The sequence below is a fragment of the Heterodontus francisci genome, chromosome 11 (genome assembly GCF_036365525.1).
Source record: "Heterodontus francisci isolate sHetFra1 chromosome 11, sHetFra1.hap1, whole genome shotgun sequence".
Classification (NCBI taxonomy): domain Eukaryota; kingdom Metazoa; phylum Chordata; class Chondrichthyes; order Heterodontiformes; family Heterodontidae; genus Heterodontus; species Heterodontus francisci.
This window is the reverse complement of record NC_090381.1, coordinates 84,143,282-84,163,150: the sequence shown is the minus strand read 5'-3', so window position 1 is coordinate 84,163,150 and position 19,869 is coordinate 84,143,282. Positions and strand designations below refer to the sequence as shown.

Sequence of the window (19,869 nt, the reverse complement as noted above, 5' to 3'; positions counted from 1 at the left end):
CTAGTAACTTCTCGAGTTGATATAAAACTTTAACATTCCATTAAACTGTAAATGTGTTTTACATTAGTGTTGCCAAGTTACTTTATGATGACTAAAGGTAAACACAGATGATATGTTCCATCAACCAGGTTTCCATAGAATTTTGCTGTCAGTATTGACTCACAATTGTCCTACAGTTAAGTGTGTAAACTTACTTTACCTCCCAGTCTTGTGAAATTGAACTGAATTTCCTGGGAATGTTTTCTCTGTCCCAAATTTATTCTAATGTATTCAGCGTTCTCTTGCTTTTCTAAAAGGCTTTGTTAGTGTTGCTGTTGCCCTCCCGAGAAAGGATTCTACTTTTTGCCTGAGTGAATCTTTTATTAAAAAAACAATGAAAATCCGGTGTGTTGTGATGGTAACTCTAGTAATCTGATAGAGAGCTTAAGAGCATTTTTTTCAAACAAGTGAAGAAGCAGACAGCAATGTCTGCAGTAACCACACAACCTGCCCCTTATGGACTTTTAGAAAGGGAAAAACACATTGAAAATGTGTTAGGTAGATTAAAAGGAAAGAGAGATAAAGGAACTGGAGAACCATTGGATAATACAATACTTTCAGGTGCTACATGGCAGCACTCAGACCCTATTAGGATAAATGCAGAAAAATTAAAAGTACTGGAGGAGAAAGCAGCTGATGGCGATTTTGAGAAAGGAAAAGAAGAGAGTTCCTTTGGGATGCAATTTAATAATTCCAAAAAAGAAGAATGGATAGAAACTTCTTTTCACATCTCTTCACTCCCAAAGGATGTAAAAAGGCAAGGGACAATGCAGGAATTTCCTGGATTGCAAGCACTCCGCAAACTCCATCAGCTACGTATCACTGCAAAGGCTGAGCACCAAGGTGTGTAAACGATTCTTTTATACCAGTTATTGTGTGCAGCATGCGTGTATGGAATTAGTTTCTGTACATTGTTTAGATAGTTGTAAACCATGGAGAATAGTTAGAGAGCTGAGTTACGAATTGTATTTTGATTTTAGAAATCATATCAGGTTTTATAAACTATGATCTACTCCAACTGAGTATATACTTATTAACAATTTATTTACATAGCACCTTTAATGTAGTGTGTACAAAAGAAAAACACATGCCAAGCAGTAATAGAAGAGTTAGGAAAGATTAAAGAAAGCATGGATGAAGAGGTGAAGCAAAAATAGTACAATGTTTTATTTATTAGTGTTCAAAGAAAGGAGGCTTTTGAACATGGAGTGAGATAACAAGGCAGAGGGATTTGAAAAGTAAGAGTAGGGCAAGCGAACAGTAGACTCTTCCTTGTCCGTCCACCCTCACCTCTAACAACAAATGCAAGAAGCACACAGCTCTTTGCCACCAAGGTGGAGACTATCTGTTTAGCTTCTTTTGCTGCTTCCCTCCCTTCCCCTTGCCCACCAATTTAAACCTCCCCAGCCATTATCTGGTCTTATTATCTGTAACTTAATTAATTTCTTGATTATTTTCAGCCATTCCAATTTGCCAGCAATTTGTAAGTGACTTAACAAATCTACTTTTGCATGTACAAGACTTAACCAATTAAGGCAAAAACAGGACTCTTTGGAGAGTAAATTTTAGAAAGTTTTGTTCAAGGAAAAAGGCATACTTAACAAACTTAGAACAATGGCTTTTACAGCTTCAGCCAGTTGCGCAGTGTGTTTAAGTGTAGGTCAGGATTCACTCTGTCAGACTCGCACCCACTTGTGGATACTGACACTTGGTTCTTGTCTTCAGAATTTGACTACCAACAAAATCTTACAGAACCATGGATTTTAACCCCTGAATGACCATGTCAGCGTCAGGCTATTGTTAATTTAATAATTGACTCTTAACTATTGCTAGGCAAATTTGCTTGGTTCTTAATCATATCTTCCTCTAACGGTCACCTGGTCTCAGTATCTCAGACAGGAATACAATGGAGTTGTTTCGCACTGTCTCTTAACCTGATTTTGAACAACTTCTCTATTCACTAATGATGGGCCTCTATCAGGGATCCTAAAGATTCTATTGTTTGGACAATCTTGGAAACTGCACGTTCTCACACAGACACAGAGACTTATAGTAATTCAAGTTAAACTTTAAATGAAAACCCACTCTTTCTAATATGATTATTGATTCAATAACTATAACTCAATCAAGGTGCATTACTTTATCATAACTGGTTACTATTTAGTAGTTAATACAGGGTACAAAATGGCTTCTTTAGTGACTTATTAGTATTGAAATGGCTTCCTTGACCTTGTTAGTGATCACAGTGGATACAGTATAAAAATGGTCAAATTTAGCTAAAATCTAACTACCTATGTCTACCTACACAGCCCTCATGCACCCCCCGCCCCCCACACACACCTCCCCCACACCCCCACCCCCGCTGGGATGTAAGTGAGCACTCTGGGTACTTTGAGTAGAAGAATAAATAGTGAAGGGGAAGGGAGTGGCAATGAGTAATTGAAGGGGCAGAAAGTTTTGAGATAGTGGGCATTTGAGGGATTAGGGTAGCAAAGATTTGGAGTGTAGATTTGGGGTAGTGATAAATGCAAGAGAGTAGTTATATTAGCTAGGGAGTTAGGGAAGGTTAAAAAGTATGAGGTATTGGTTGCAATGCATAGTTGGAGAGGTCGGAGCATATTTTTGAAGTAGAATATACAAAATTTAGTTTTAGGTCATTGTATTACTATCCAACTTATAGAGTCCTTTTCACATTAACACCATTATAAAATAATATGGTTACTATGTTATTGGGCCAATAATACAGAGTCATGGACCAATAATCCAGAGAACCCAATTTCATACCCTATCGTGACAATGTGAGAATTTGAATTCTATTTAAACAGTCTGGAAATAAAAAGTTGATGTCAGTTAAAGTAACCATGATGCTTCCTGATTGCTACAAAAACCAAACTGGTTTACCAATGTCCTTTAGGGAAGGAAATCTGCTGTCCTTACCCAATCTGGCCTATGTGTGACTCCAATTCCACACCAGTGTGGTTGACTCTTAACTTCCCTCTGAAGTGGCCTGACAAGTTATTCTGTTGCTTCAAACCAGAAGTTTAAGAAAATGGCCTTTACAGGGCAACAGAGGATGTGCAATAAATGCCAGCCTTGTGCATCTTAAGAATGAATAAAACAAAATGATGGCAAACTTTCCTTTACTGTGTTTGTCTAATCATTTTTCACTACAAGGGTCATTATAAAGTAGAATTTTGAATAATATTTAGTCTCAGAGGCATTTGCTGATAACTTTTATCATTGTTCTGTTTTAGGACTTACCTGTGACCCTGGCAGAACATACATCATCACCTCTCAAAAAGATCAACAACTGTACATAGCATCAGAAGGTAATGTTGTGGGTGAAACAACAATGAAAAAGGCAAGGTATTTATTGTATACAAATGAGAAGGAACTGCATACATGAAGGAGAAACTGAAATGAATTTAGTAGAATATACTCAGGAAAAGGTGCAGACATGTCATGAGGTGCATTTCAAACTCTAAATGAAAAGAAATAAGTCTTGGGGTAGAATGACAATTAGATTTGCGTCCCTTTGTTTAAAGTACTCAAATCTGCTTCTCATGCTTGAGGTTTTTTGGGGGATATTTTTGGCTTCTGTGCTGCAAGTTTCTCTTATAGGTGAGCCTGAGTTCATGTAGCATGGAGGACAGTTTACCCCACATCACAATGGGAGGCTGATGCATTGTAAGCATTCTGAACCGCATTATAGTATTCTGGGAATCCTGAAGGGTTAACACTGAACTCTGGGAAAGCAGCTCTATGAGAAAGCAAAGTCGTCAAGAGACTTTTCATTTGAAACATGTAAAAATGTTAATAGAATATTTGAAAAATCATTATACCTTTTTATGATATTTCATCAGTTCTATTTCTTCTTCAGATACTACCTGCCTGTGTTTGAACTTATGTGGTGCAGCCCGGTCCTGTTGCATCAAAATCTATAACCTGCAATCAGAGGAGGTACTGCACTTTACTAGACCCTTCAGGGTAGACGCCTGCTGTTTTGGATGCTGCCTAATGGAGATAAATGTGTTCAATGCCCAGAAGGAACAAATTGGCACAATTAAGCAGAGGTAAATCCAATTGTGTTTTGTTCCTATTTATTTAGATCAGTACAAGGATAATGGTTTACAGCAACATGTCTAATTGTTTTAACTCAGTTAGACTATAGCAGTATGGCTCAAATGTTTTTATAAAATTTCCTCCAACCAAATTGGGAAGACTGAAGCTATTACTTTCAGTCCCTACCACAAACTCCATTCCCTAGCCACTGACTTCATCCCTCTCCCTGGCAACTACCCGAGGATGAACCAGACTTTGGTGTCATATTTGACTCTGAAATGAGCTTCCAACAACATTTTCACACCATCACTAAGACTGCCAATTTCTACCTCCATAACATCAACTGACTCTGCCCCTGCCTCAGTTCATCTGCTGCTGAAACCCTCATCTATACCTTTGTTACCTTTAGACTTGACTATTCCACCTCACTCCTGAGTGGCTTCCCTTGTGTTATCCTCTGTAAACTTGATGTCATCCAAAACACTGCTGCCCATGTCCTAACTCGCACCAAGTCCTGTTCACCCATTACCCCTGCGCTCGCTGATCTAGTTTGGCTCCCGGATAAGTAATGCCTCAATTTTAAAATTCTCATCCTCGTTTTCAAATCCCTCTATTGCCTTGCCCCTCCGAATCTCTGTAATCTTCTCCATCCCTACAATTCTCTGAGATACCTACACTCTTCCAATTCTGGCCTCTTGAGCATCGCTGATTTTCATCACTCTACCATTGGTGGTCATGCCTTCAGCTACCAAAATGCTAAGCTCTGGAATTCCCTCACTAAACATCTCCACCGCTCTGCTCCTTTAAACATTTCTTAAAACCTACCTCTTTGACCAAGCTTTTGGTCATTTCCTGCAATATCTCCTTATGTGGCTCAATATCAAATTTTGTTTGATAATACTCCTGTGAAGCACCTTGGAATGTTTTACTTCATTAAAAGTGCTATATAAATACAAGTTGTTGCTGTTGTTGCAAAGGTACAAAAGCAGTTCATTAAATATTTTTCCACCACTGATTTATTGCAACCAGCTCATCCTCGTCTGAAACCTAATTAAGTCAAAACTGTATAATCTGCATTTTGATTATAAAATCTAATTAATTCACAATGTGAGCTTCAGCCCTATTACACCAATTAAAAATCAAGCAGGTTAATGTAGCCACTAGTCAAAGGAATATTAAATTTTATCAGGATATGACTGAGTGCTCCAGAAGTTTTATAGTTATCCCATTACCTGTACACAAATACATGCCAAATCGGTGGGATGACAAGACTTCTCTGCACCGACACTAAGGGATCTCTGTGAGTTTGGACTGTCTCACCCCATCATGAGTGGATTTAGACCTATTGGGTAAGGATGCTCGTTAATTGGTAGTTGCATTCAGAGGAAGGTGTCAAGATAAAGCAGCATTGAAACGGCTTTAGTTTGCAACCAACCATGCAGTATTTGACCTTAGGAATGCTGGACCATATAACTGAGTAGTTAAAGTGAATGTGTTCCTTTGTGTGCCTGGCTGCAGGTGGAGCATGTTCACCCCATTGCTGGAAATCTGTGACATAGATGGACGTGGGATTATGAAAGTTCATGGCTCCTGTTGTCCTTGCCGCTGTTATTCGGATCAGGAATTTAAGGTATAAAACACTCAACATAATTAAGCTGATGTTCATTGTTACAACAATCAAAATTACATTACATTACATAAAAAGTCAGCCAGGCTTGGAGGGGATTTTTCTTAATCAATGACCTTCCCTCTATCTTAAGCACCGTAAGGTCAGAAGAGGGGATGTTTGCTGATGATTGCAGTGTTCAGTTACACTCGCAACTCCTCAGATAATGAAACAGCCCGTGCCTGCATACCACAAGACCTGGACAGCATTCAGGCTTGGGCTGATGTGTGGTGCGAATGTTACTTGCCACTTAGGTACCAGGAAATGACCATCTCCAACAAGACTGTCTAACCACCTCCTCTTGACATTCATCGGCATTAACATTACCAAATCCCACACTATAAGCATCCTGTGGGGTCACCATTGACCAGAAACTTAAATGGACCAACACATAAATACATGGCTACAAGAGCACATCACAGGCTAGGATTTCTGCAGCAAATGACTCACCTCCTGATTCCCCAAAGCCTTTCAACTACTGTCATGCAGGCCCCCACCTGCCAAGAATGAGGCATATTAATTTTGCCACAGGATGTGTGTATCCCATGTGCATACTAGTGTGGGACGTGGCATGTATCCATAGGCATTAACCGAATTAGATTTTAAGTTTTAATAAATTTCACTTTTCTTCTTTAAACCTAAGAAAGCCTGTTTGTGCTCATTTCTTTGTCTTATAATTGGAAAGCGGTGAACAAGGATTCACCAAAGGGGAGGTCAAAACACAGTGTGTTTAAAAACAAAACCCTGTTACAGTAAGACTAGGTGAAAGCTGAAAGGGACCCCTTGACACCTTTTCTCACCTGATCCTAACAACTACCTACAAAGCACAAGTCAGAAGTGTGACGGAATACTCTCCAGATGCCTTGATGAATGCAGCTCCAACAACACTCAAGATACTCGACACCATCCAGGACAAAGCAGCTTATTTGACTGGCACTTCAGCCACCACCTTAAACAGGCATCAGAAACCTACAGTTCCAAAGCCACCCACGGCTCTTTAACATCTGATTTGTGGCTCCCAACTTTTCCAGTTGGATTGCATTATCATGAAAAAAGCCTAAAAGATATTAAGCCAAGAACAGTCAGAGCTGTGTTTTTATCGTAGAGTAAAAGGCTAATCATTCTGCTGCATTTTAGGACGTACACCAGGGGACAGTAGCAGAGCGACAATGTTACTAGACTAGTAATCCATAGGCCCAGACTAATGTGCCAGAGACGAGTCAAATCCCACCAAGGCAGCAGGGATAATTTAAATTTAATTAATTAATGAATCAGGAATGAATTGCTGGTCTCATTAATAATGATTATAAAACTACTGGATTGTTGTTAAAAACCCATCTGGTTCACTAATGTCCTTCGGGGAGGAAGTCTGCTGTCCTTACTCAGTCTGGCCTACATGTGACTCCAGATCTACAGCAAAGTGATTGACTCTTAACTGCCCTCTGAAATGGCTGAGTAAGCCACTCAGTTTCAAGAGCAATTAGAGAGGGGCAATAAATGCTGGCCTTGCCAGTGATGTTCACATCCCAAGAACAAATAAATAAAAAGGTTTCAAGTAATTATTATAATGAAAACCATCATCATGTTCCAAATAAACCTGTTCACATGGGATAGCCACACCATGGCAATAGATAATGTCTTTGGTTTGAGGATCAGGTTTTATAGTTGTGACCATTATTGTTTCTAACACAGATGAGGCAATAAATTATTTTGAATGTGCAATTAGGAGCTATTTTTATCACAAGAATCAATAGTCAAAAAGTCTTAATTCTAAGCATCTTGTCAATTTTTAAAAAAGATTTACTGTCTTTACTGTCAAAATTACAGTAAAAAATCCATTTATCGCAGATCTGTTATCGAAATACAGACAAAAAGCATTCTCAGTTAATATGTAAATTTATTACTTTTTTATTCAAAGTGGAAATGTGCTTTTTTCTTGAAATTAATATGTGTACTGTTGAAAACAAACACATTTTATCGAAATGTTTCGTCTTGCACTCATCAGGACCATTCACAAGAATACCAATGTAAGGGAAAGCAACAAATCTATACCGCATGAGAAGAGTGCTGATTGGTTGGCAAGTGGCCACGGATTGGTAGATGTGTTGCCATGGAGAATGCACCAGTTTATGGTGACTGACAGTTAACTGCCAAGCTTTGTTTGAAATTTAAACCAGGCAGCTTGACTCAGATTGGTTAATTCCTCAGGGCAATACCTTGATCAGCGAATGCCTGTCACTTATTTTGTTTAGCTGAAACAGGCGCAATGTTTGTCCATGTTGTTTCTGTCTGCAAAGAACAGGCGCAATGTTTATACATGATTTAGTGTCGACCAAGAAATAGCCAACTAATTTTTTTTCGGCAGCATACCCTTCCACCAGCATATTTTCCAGAGTCAGGCTGCCCCAGATTGGCTCCCAGCCTAGTCAGAAATCATAATCCCCATTACAATGAATGATGCTACTCTAGGACCACAAAAGGATCCTCCCTTTCAATGAAGTAAGGAGGTCTTAACGTGTCACTATTGTGGTAAGAAATTAAATGCTTTTAATAGATGTCTGGGTGTTCATAGGATGAAATGTACCTCACCTTCACTTTGCTTCCTGCTTCAAGGTGTGAACTTCTGGACTGCATGCTTCATAACCTGTGACTTTTCTAATATTTGTCAGTTCCGAAGAAGGGTCACTGACCCGAAACATTAACTCTGCTTCTCTTTTCACAGATGCTGCCAGACCTGCTGAGTGGTTCCAGCATTTCTTGTTTTTATTTCAGATTTCCAGCATCCGCAGTATTTTGCTTTTATTATATGAGGTTGTTGGAGCTTGAAACATTTGAAATAAAAGTGGCGCTTCTGTTTCTCATGTTAATTTTTGGGCGAGGTTTGGTGCTCCTCTTTAACAAATTTTCATTTGCACCAGATTTGTTGTTTTGAAAGCGGTTAAATTACAGATAACTGGGATATTCTAAAATTTAAAAACAATCACAGGTTGTACACATAATCTTGTGATCTAATGTGAAGATGTGCTGCAATTTTATGTCGGTATGACAGCCACTTTGTGCCGATAATGTAATAGTCTTACTGTTCCCATCTGTAAACAATATGTGTCCTTAACGTTACAGATTACATCCAAGATTGGGAACCATTTGGGACTGATCTGGAAACGGTGGCAAGGGTACAATGCAGAATGCAACATGGATCACGAATACTTTGGTGTGGACTGTAAGAACTTTTAATAAAGAGCAGTTAACAAAAGTTGAAATATTTATTGATACAAAAATCACTTAAGATTTTTGTCACAACACCATCTGGCCTGATGTTCTATCTTGTGTATACACAGGAACACACAACGAAAATGCATCAAATTTTTTACAAATAACATTTGGAATATAAACAGATGCAAATACAAAACCCACAGCTCATGGCAATGTTGCTTAAGATATAGCACAAATGTTCCCTTACAACAGGCATGATGGCATTTTCATACTTGGTTGAAAGATTGATATGGTGACACTGCCCTTAATGTAATTATTAAAAAGTAATATTCATATTTCGGACTACAAATATTCCGCTTTTTTTTTTTAGAGCTTTTGCCAGACAGAATCCAATAATCCAGGTTCCGAAGAAGGGTCACTGACCCGAAACGTTAATTCTGCTTCTCTTTCCACAGATGCTGCCAGACCTGCTGAGTGATTCCAGCATTTCTTGTTTTTGTTTCAGATTTCCAGCATCCGCAGTATTTTGCTTTTATTTTAGAATCCAATATAAACCTTGGCAGTTTCATTTCATATATTTTCCTCTTTAGCATTCCCAATAGGGTTTCACCTGCAAGGAGCTTATTGGAAAAACAGGCACACACTACCTACAATTTCCCGTTTATCTATTTTATTGGGTAGAAATAGTGGATAGTGTGTGCCTAGTTTTCTGATGTGTCTTTCTGGCATGCAGGGCTCTCTGCCAGGAATGCTGAAGACAAAAAAAACATTATTTTACTCAGCCTGGTTTGGCTTAGGCGAGAACACTTTGGAAGGTTATACACCAATCATACTATCCTTATCAGTTAGAAAGATATCTAGATTGATACACAAGAAACCTTTTGCCTTAGTAGGTTATGCACCATATTTTAATGTCCTGATGTGAAGGACTTCTATTGTTCCACAACACTGACCTGTGCACTGAGATAATATTTATATACTTTTAATTTACATTTCAAAAAGCTACAGTACCTTACAGGATGAATATTCACTACATCAAATATATATGGACAACTGTTTTATGTAGAATGTCAGGACACATTAAGTACTTTCATTTTGCCACACTAAACTAAGCACAGATGTTTATGGACGAGGAGATTTACTCAAATGGTGCTGAAGATGAGAGATTTCAATTATGTGGAGAGACTAGAGAAACTGGGATTTTTTTCTTTAGAGCAACAAAGGTTAAGGGGAGATTTAATAGAAGTTTTCAAAACTTTGAAAGGTTTTGATGAAGCAAAGAAAAACTGCTGCCACTAGCTGGAGGGTTGGTAACCGGAGGACGCATAGATTTTTTTTTTAAAACACTACATTTATGATGATCTGGAATGGACTGCCTGAAGGGGCAGTGGAAGCAGTTGCAATAGTAACATTCAAAAGGGAATTGGACAAATACTTGATAAGGAAAAACTTGCAGGCTATGGGGAAAGAGCCAAGAGTGGGACTACTTGGATAGCTCCTTCAAAGAGCTGGCACAGGCACAATCAGCCTAATAGCCTTCTTCTATGCTGTATGATTCTATGATTTAGAAGTACTTCCTTCTATCATATCACACCAATTTGCAATTTTTTTGTTAGCATTTAAAGTGATATGCAAATGCATGTTGAGATTAATAAGTTTGCAGAATGGACATATAATTGGCAAATTAATTTAAACATAGATAAGTGTGAGGTGTTACTTTTTTAAAACCAAAATGTGTCATTTATTACTGAAAATAAGAAACTAAATGGGGTAGAGCAGAGGATCTGGGAGTACAAATACATCAATCACTAAATGTAGCAATACACGTTGATAAGGCCATAAAAAAAAAATCAAACTCTAGGGTTTACTTCTAGAAGCATAAAATGAAATAGTAGAAAAGTTATGTTAAACATGTATCGAACCTTAAGTTAGATGATACCCTGAATATTATGTACAGTTCTGGTCATTATATTATACAAATTATATAGAGGCATTGGAGAAGGTACAAAAAAGATTTTAAAAATTGAAGGCTGAACAGTGATCTTATACCTATTAGGAATCAATGAATAGGCTGGGTCATTCTGAAAAGAGAAGGCTGAGGGGAAACTTTAGAGAGATCTTTACAATTATGAAAGGTTTTGTTAGAGGCTATCAGTATGATAGTCACTAAGAAATCAAATTGGGAGTTCAGAAGACACTTCTTTAATCAAGCATATGAAGGAGGAGGGAATAGAAGGTTATGCTGACAGTTAGATTAGGAAGGGTGGGAGGATGGTCAAGTGGAGCATAAATGGACTGGTTTTATCTGTGCTATATATTCTATGTAATTTTATGTACATGTTGAGATATTGCCATGCATTTACTTACTTTATTTTTAAATACAGTTCCAATCAATATGAATCCAAGTGCAAAGGTGCTTTTGCTGGCTGCTGCCTTCTTACTTGTAAGTTGTAAATCTGATCAAACTTCACTTCAATGTTAAAGTTATTAGATTATCCTCCCCATACATGTCTTTTTTTTTTACAGAACTACATGTTCTTTGAAATGAGCTGAACTTCAAGATCTCTTCCATTCCCACCATCAAGAAGGTTGCTTGACACAAACTGCTTAATGTTGCAGAAGTGCAAAATAATGAAAATAAATTATGCTCCAGTTAATGTAAATTTACCTGTATTGTCTTAAAACAATTGTCATGGATCAAGATAGTTATCTGAAAAAACTTCTGTATTGTTTTGTTCAAAATATGAGAGAAACCTCTAAGTCATACACAGCATCAATTATAAAGGGTATTATTCTGGTATAAAGTAAAATATCCTAAATATAACATTATTGATTTAATGGAAAATACAAGACTTTCGAAAAGTTATGTAACTGAGAATAAACAAGGCAAGTAGGCAAGTTCACTTTTAAAAGTACTTGGTATGGTCCTTAGTAGTCTAGATGTAGTGTACACAAATTTTCACAAGGTATTTGATGACCTGTTTCACAAAAAGCTTGCTAGAAAAACTCAGGCATATGTCAAAAGAAGAAATGTATATTAGTAAAGAGAATTGTTAAAAGTGTGGTGGAATCCCTGACAGGACAGGGTTATCAATTTACTAAGAGTCAAAAAATGGCAGTGGTATTTTAGTAAGTACTTTGCTTCAGTCTATATACTAAGAGGATATCAGAAAGGTGGTGAATCCTGAAGTGTTTGAGTGATATTATGATGGATAAAAGGAGCAATTTAGATAAATCAGCTAAGTTAAAGGAGGACAAAACACAAGGGTCTTACAGAATACAATCTAGGTTCTGGAGAGAGATGAGGGAGCAAATTGCAAGTGGCCTAGAAAATGCATCCTGGGGCCACTTCAAATCATTGCTATTCACATTGAGCAGAATGTAGGCAGAGAGGAAATATCAACGTTTGAAGATGATACCAAAAGAGCAGGTATAGTTAATTCCAAAGGAAGCTGCCGAGATGTTGATAATATGTGGGAAATGGACTACAAAGTAGCAAATGGAATTCAATGTCATTATTTGTGAGGTGGCACATTTTGACAAAAAAAAACATACACTGAAGGTAAGTAGGCTTGGTACTGTGAAAAAGCAGAAGATTTGGAGGCACTGTTCACAGGACATTAAAGGCAGCACCTAATGTTGATAATGCAGTAAAAAAAAAAATTCTAGGTTTTATTTTGTTATGACCGAAGCGAGAGGAGTGCACTGTTAATTCAGTCTTACTTCTCCACAGGTCACAACATATATTTAAATTTTCCCACTTACTGAAACAGTCAATCAGATTCTCTATTTTCCCCCAGAATAAAGCACACCAACCAGGTTTCTTTATTAAACAAAACTATCCATTTATTAACAACCAAGCCTTAACCAATAATAAAGTAAATTTACACACGAATTGAAATATTAAAACCCCTTATTTATCCGAGCCATCACGCACACACACACACATATATAAGTAGACAAACGGTTAACCGGGGTGAAAAAAAGGGATTTTTGTTTACAGCTGTTACAAAGAAATAGAAGGTAAACACAGACTGAAAAGTAGGTATGGAAGATATCCTTTGCTTTGGTGAGGTGTCCCAAAGGCGAATATGCAGCTGTTACGGAATCTTCCCAGACAGTTCATTCCAGGCGACGTTGAAGATCAGTTTGGGCAGGCTTTCAAAAAGATACAGCTTCAGAAGGCTTCACATAGGTCTTTCATCAGGTGTGCAGCAACCAAGATTTCAATTCTCACACATTCGATGTAAAGTTCCTTCAAAGATGCAAGGTTTCTGCAAACATGCAGGATTTCTTCAAATACAGGAGGCAGCAGGAAACACACTTGACACAGGATTTGCTTTTCAAGAGAAAGATGGGCTGGCTGGATCATTTTTTGTTCTCCTGGCAGGTCAATAAGCAAATTCCAACTGACTCTGGCCAAACACCAATTGGCTTTTTTGGCAGTTCAAAATTAAATTAAAACCTTTCCAGAGGCAAGTCGTGTGACATTACTTCTTTGCAACTATCCCTTCAGGTCAAAACACAACCCCCTGCTGGGTTCTTTGCAAACAGATGCCTTCTAGTAAAACTTGTTTATATTTAGTCCAAACCTTCTGGTAACTTCTTTTAAGAAAAACATCCAAAGTTCAGCTTCTTCAAGATTCCAGCATCCATGGAATCCCTTTACAATTTTAAAATATAGATTCTCAAGTTTTAACAAAAAATGGAAACCTTTGTAACAATTTCAAGACATTGTTACAACCAAGGTTGGAGGAGTGCATTGTCTCCCTCTAGTCCCACTACCCCACCGGTCACAACATATATTTTAAAATATTTTAACCAGTTATGGATATGGTCAATTATATTTTTTAATCTATCCATTTCAGAATACAAATTCATCAACCAGGTTTCTTTCATAATCAAAATTATTAATTTACTACAAAACGAGACTTATTCAATAAAGGTGCAAAGCTTATTAACACAGGTTGAAAAAATTATAAATATATTCCCTTCTAAATAACCCAAAACACATACACACATAAATACACACACACACACCAGTTAAAGAAAAAATAAAGAAGCTTTCTCTGCAGAGAGCAACTTTACAAAAACAAAAAAATACTTTGGCCAAATACTTGTGAATTCTTGAAGAAAAAAGGATAAGATATGAAATGTTCTGGATGATTTTCGGTCCTGCGTCTGGGTACACGTAGACGGCTGTCACTGGGATTTTTTCAGAAGCAGATCGTCCAGGAGATGTCGAGAAGTAGTCTTGCAGGTTTTTGGGGAGAATGACTACATCCATGGCTTCAGCGATCACACTGGATTCTCAGGGTTTCACAAAGAGGTGGAACAGGATGAATCAGTGCTTCTCCATGTTGAACACCAATTGGAAACAGTAGTGAGGGCAGCAAGGGCACAAAATATACTCTGGGTGGGGGACTTCAACGTCCATCACCAAGAGTGGCTTGGTAGCACCATTACTGACTGAGCGGGCTGGGTCCTAAAGGACATAGCTGTTAGACTGGGTCTATGACAGGTGGTGAAGGAACCAACAAGAGGGAAAAACCTACTTGACCTTGTCCTCATCAATCTACCTGTCGCAGATGCATCTGTCCATGACTGCATCGGTAGGGAGTGACGACCGCACAGTCCTTGTGAAGATGAAGTCCCACCTTCACACTGACGATACAGACTATCATGTCATGTCACACTACCACATTGCTAAATGGCTAAATGATTTCAAACAGATCTAGCGACTCAAAACTGGGCATCCATGAGATGCTGTGGGCATCAACAGCAGAACTGTACTCGACCACAATCTGTAACCTCATGGCCCGGCATATCCCCCACTCTACCATTACCATCAAGCCGGGAGACCAACCCTGCTTCAATGAAGACTGCAGGAGGTTATGCCAGGAAAAGCACTAGGCATACCTCAAAATGAGGCGTCAGCCTGGTGAAGTTACAACACAAGACTACTTGCATGCCAAACAGCAGAAGCAGCATGCAAAAGACAGGACTAAACAATCCCACAACTAACAGATCAGATCTAAGCTTTGCAGTCCTGCCACATACCATTATGAATCGTGGTGGACAATTAAACAACGGATAGGAAGAGGTGGTTCTACAAATATCCCCATCCTCTACAATGGGGGAGCCCAGAATATCAGTGCAAAAGTCAAGGCTGAAGCATTTGCATCCATCTTCAGCCAAAAGTGCTGAGTGGATGATCCATCTCAGTCTCCTGAGGTGCCAAACATCACAGATGCCAATCTTCAGCCAATCCGATTCACTCCACGTGATATCAAGAAACGTCTGAAGGCACTGGATACTGCAAGGGCTATGGACCCTGACAACATTCCAGCAATAGTACTGAAGATTTGTGCTCCAGAACTAGCCGCGTCCCTCACCAAGCTGTTCCAGTCCAGCTGCAACACTGACATCTACCCGACAATGTGGAAAATTGCCCAGATACGTCCTGTGCACAAAAAGCAAGACAAATCTAACCTGGCCAATTACTGCCCTTTCAGTCTACTCCCAATCATCAGCAAAGTGATGGAAGGAGTTGTCAACAGTGCTATCAAGCAGCACTTGCTCAGCAATAACCTGCTCACTGATACTCAGTTTGGGTTCTGCCAGGGCCACTCAGCTCCTGACCCCATTACAGCCCTGGTTCAAACATGGACAAAAGAGCTGAGCTCCAGAGGTGAGGTGAGAGCGACTGCCCTCGACATGAAGGCAGCATTTGACAAAGTATGGCAACAAGGAGCCCTTGCAAAACTGGAGTCAGTGGGAATCAGGGGAAAACTCTCCACTGGTTGGAGTCATACCGAGCACAAAGGAAGATGCTTGTGGTTGTTGGAGGTTAATCATCTCAGTCCCAGGATATCACTGCAAGAGTTCCTCAGAGTCGTGTCCTAGGCCCAACCATCTCCAGCTGCTTCATCAATGACCTTCCCTCCATAAGGTCAGAAATGGGGATGTTCGCTGATGATTGCACAATGTTCAGTACCATTTGCAACTCCTCAGATACTGAAGCAGCCTATGTCCAGATGTAGCAAGACCCGGGCAACATCCAGGCTTGGGCTGATAAGTGGCAAGTTACAGTTGTGCCACACAAGTGCCAGGCAATGACCATCTCAAACAAGAATGAATCTAACCATCTCCCCTTGACGTTCAATGGCAATACTATCGCTGAATCCCCCACTATCAACATCCTGGGGGTCACCATTGACCAGAAATTGAACTGGACCAGTCACATAAATGCTGTGGCTACAACAGCAGGTCAGTTGCTGGGAATTCTGCGGCGAGTAACTCACCTCCCGTCTCCCCAACACCTGTCCACAATCTACAAGGCACAAGTCAGGAGTATGATGGAATACTGTCCACTTGCCTAGATGGGTGCAGCCCCAACAACACAGGAAACTCGACACCATCCAGGACAAAGCAGTTTGCTTGATCGGCACCCCATCCACCACCTTCAACATTTACTCCTTCCACCACAGATGCACAGTTGCAACAGTGTGTACCATCTACAAGATGCACTGCAGCAACTCACCAAGGCTCCTTCGACCTCTACCACCTAGAAGGTCAAGGGCAGCAGATGCAGGGGAACACCACCTGCAAGCTCCCCACCATCCTGACTTGGAACGATGTTGCAGTTTCTTCACTGTCGCTGGGTCAAGACCCTGGAACTAACAGCACTGTGGGTGTACCTACACCCAAGGACTGCAGCAGCTCAAGAAGGCAGCTCACCACCACCTTCATTTTAAAACTGTGGCTGCAGTGAAGCGATGACTTGTTTAAACAGATTACCAGACATTTGGCTGGAGAACATTTGCATACTAAGAGACATTGCTTGGAGAGAAAGCAACTACTCCTTGGTCCAATTAACCCAAATGGACTTTGATCACCAGACATTGAAGGTGTAAGAAGGCTCACATTCCAGTGTCTGCTAAGATGGAGAATCCACAGACATAGGAGTGGTTAAACGAACTGGTCACATGACTAACCTGCTGGCCCAGGCTTTTAGAACTATACACAGGACAGTTTGAAGACAGACTGCAGATTGCAACTGAACCTGGAACAAGACAGCCTCTCTCCTGGCTGGCTCTCTCTCGCTTTCTCACAAACCTCCGGATCCACTGAAGTCGCTTAAACCTCGAGAGAGAAGACACCTACATCGAAACAAGTTAAAGCATTGGGCCCCAACGAACAGCAAGACTTACTGGCAACCAAAGACTGCACATCGAACTCAAAGCACTGTAATTGCAATTCAGCTATTGCCTCAAACTTTTCCCCTTTATTCTTTCTACTTTTTCTGTCTCTATCTGCGTGTGTGTTTATTATGTATGCATGCTAGCGTGGTCGCGTCGCGTACTCATAGTTGTTAACCGAATTAAAGTTTAAGGTTAATAAACTTCCACCTTTCTTGTTTAAAGCTAAGAAAACCTGTCTGATTGATTTCTTTGCCCTACAATTGGAAAGCAGTAAACAAGGATTTACTGATGGGGTGGGGGGGTGGGGGAGCCGAAACATGGTATTTTTAAAATTAAACCCTGTTACAGTTAAACTAGGCAAAGGCTGAGAGGGAACCCCATCTGGTTGTAACAAACTCCAATAGCCAGCAAGGGTCCTATGTTTATTTAGCTTAAGACATGTGACTTCCAGTAAGTGTTTGTCTTTAACAAAGTCCCAATTGTTCTTCTAATGAAAACAAGTCCAGCATCTCCTCAGGTATTTTCCACAGTCTTTTTAACACAAGTCCTCATAAAATAACAGAAGCATGTTCATGACAACATATTCAACATAAATTTCAAGAGGTAATTGTGAGCCTGTACAAAACCTCGGGCTGATCTTTACCGGCCCCTCGATGCCCTGGCGGCCAGTAAAATTCTGCGGGGAGGCCCCCACCTCAGCCTGCAACGTCGAGAGGGGGGAAGTTCAGGTATTTGAAAAAGCCAATTGTTGGCCATTTCAGGCAATGAATTGACCATTGGGGAGTTGGGGAAGGGCCTCCATCACAAAAGTTTTTATTTAATAAAATTTTACCATGATATACCTTTAAAAAGTAAAATTAAACATAAGGGCTTAAAGCCCTTTAAAAATGGTGTCGAAGACTGCGCGGTGGTGCTGGACACCATTCTCGGGGGCGGCCGCTCTGCCTCCTCTATTTAAATGAGCCCCTGCGCATAATATCGCGGGGGCTCCGGGACAGCACATCCGCCAAAGTGCGTTGCCGTGAACAGTGGCCCACTCGCAAAATTCAGCCCCTCAAGATCTCAGTTAGTGTGCGCAGTATTGGGATACACTCTATAGGACAGATATGGAGGCTTTAGAGAAGCACCTAAGAATATAAGAAATAATAGTAAGCCAAACAGCTGATTGAATCTGCTCCTCCATTCAAGATGATTATGGCTGACCTTCTACATCAACACAGACTCACTTTTGATTGTAAGAGCTTCCACAAGGATGTAAAAAGAGATAGAGTCTCAAAAGTAAATGTGGGTCCTTCAGAGGCTGATACAGGAGAAATTATGCTGAGTAACAGGAAATGGCAGGCGTTAAACAAACATTTTGTGTCTGTCTTCACAGTAGAAGACACAAAAAAGTGAGGAAACAAGGATCGACTGAGAAGAACTTTAAAGTAATTAATCGTGAAGAATAAGTACTGGAGAAATTAATGGAGAAAGCCGAGGAATCCCCTAGACATGTCAGCCGACATCCTAGGGCTCCAAAAGGTGTCTGCAGAAATAATGGATGCACTAGTTGCAATTTTCCAAAATTCTCTAGATTCTGGAAGGTAGAAAATGTAATACTGCTATTTAAGAAAGGCAGTGAAGAGAAAACAGAGAACTGCAGGCCAGTTAGCCTGACATCAGTCGTCGGGAAAATGGTGAAATCCATTATTAAGGAAATGGTAACAGGATACTTTAAAAAACTTTATGATTAGGCAGAGCCAACATGATTTTATGAAAGGGAAATTGTATTTGACAAATCTATTGAGTTTTTTCAGGATGTAACTAGCAGGGTAGATAGAAAACCAGTGGACGTAGTAAAATAGCATTTTCAAAAGTCATTTGATAAGGTGCCACACAAAAGGTCATTGCACAAGATAAGAGTTCATGGGGTTGGAGGTAATATATTCGTGTGGATAGTGGTTTGGTTAAAGGATAGAAAACAGAGGATAGGAATAAAAAAAGCCATATTCAAGTTGGCAGGTTGTTCCTAGTGGGGTGCTGCAAGGATCAGTGCTGGGACCTCAGCTACATACAATCTACATTAATAACTTAGATGAAGGGACTGAATGTTCTGTATCCAAATTTGCTGACAATACAAAGCTAGTTGGGAAAGTAAGCTGTGAGGAGGACACGAAGAATCTGCAAAGAGATACAGACAGGTTAAGTGAGTGGGCAAGAAGGTGGGAGATGGAATATGTGAGAAGTGAGAGTTATTCACTTTGGGAGGGAGATTTAAAAAACTGAATATTTTTTAAATGGTGAGAAATTATTAAATGGTGGTGTTCAGAGGGATATGTATGTCGTATAAGTAAACATGCAGGTATTGCAAGCAATTAGAAATGCAAACGGTATGTAGGCCCTTGCTGCAAGAGGTTTGCAGTATGAGAGTAAGGAAGTCCTCCTGCAATTGTTCAGGGCTTTGGTGAAATGACACCTGGAGCACTGTGTACAATTTGGTCCACATATCAAAGGATATTCTTACCTTAGATGGTGTGCAACAAAGGTTCTCTATATTGATTGCAGAGATTAAGTAGAATGGGCCTATACTCTGGAGTTGAGAAGAATGAGAGGTGATCTCATTGAAACACAAGATTCTGAAAAGGCTTGACTGGGTAGATGCTGAGAGACCGTTTCCCCTGGTTGGAAGGTCTCAAACTAGGAGCA

At 39.8% G+C, this 19,869-nt stretch overlaps 1 protein-coding gene across 1 annotated transcript; it reads left to right on the top strand.

Annotated features, from left to right (window-relative positions):
• The first annotated feature begins 464 nt into the window (after window positions 1-464).
• On the top strand, window positions 465-11,558 carry LOC137375041 (phospholipid scramblase 2). The gene is made up of 7 exons (XM_068041665.1): window positions 465-882; window positions 3,294-3,368; window positions 3,920-4,112; window positions 5,620-5,731; window positions 8,888-8,987; window positions 11,365-11,423; window positions 11,507-11,558. Exons 1-7 carry the CDS (start codon window positions 465-467, stop codon window positions 11,531-11,533), a joined length of 984 nt encoding a protein of 327 aa, XP_067897766.1. The 3' UTR covers window positions 11,534-11,558.
• The last annotated feature ends 8,311 nt before the right edge of the window (window positions 11,559-19,869 follow it).

What these genes read in the sequence shown, in the direction of transcription:
- LOC137375041 (XM_068041665.1), top strand. Translation starts at nt 465, where the DNA reads ATGTCTGCAGTAACCACACAACCTGCCCCTTATGGACTTTTAGAAAGG. An exon ending in ACTGTACATAGCATCAGAAG is followed by an intron (nt 3,369 to 3,919) that starts GTAATGTTGTGG and finishes TTTCTTCTTCAG; the next exon opens with ATACTACCTGCCTGTGTTTG. An exon ending in ATTCGGATCAGGAATTTAAG is followed by an intron (nt 5,732 to 8,887) that starts GTATAAAACACT and finishes TTAACGTTACAG; the next exon opens with ATTACATCCAAGATTGGGAA.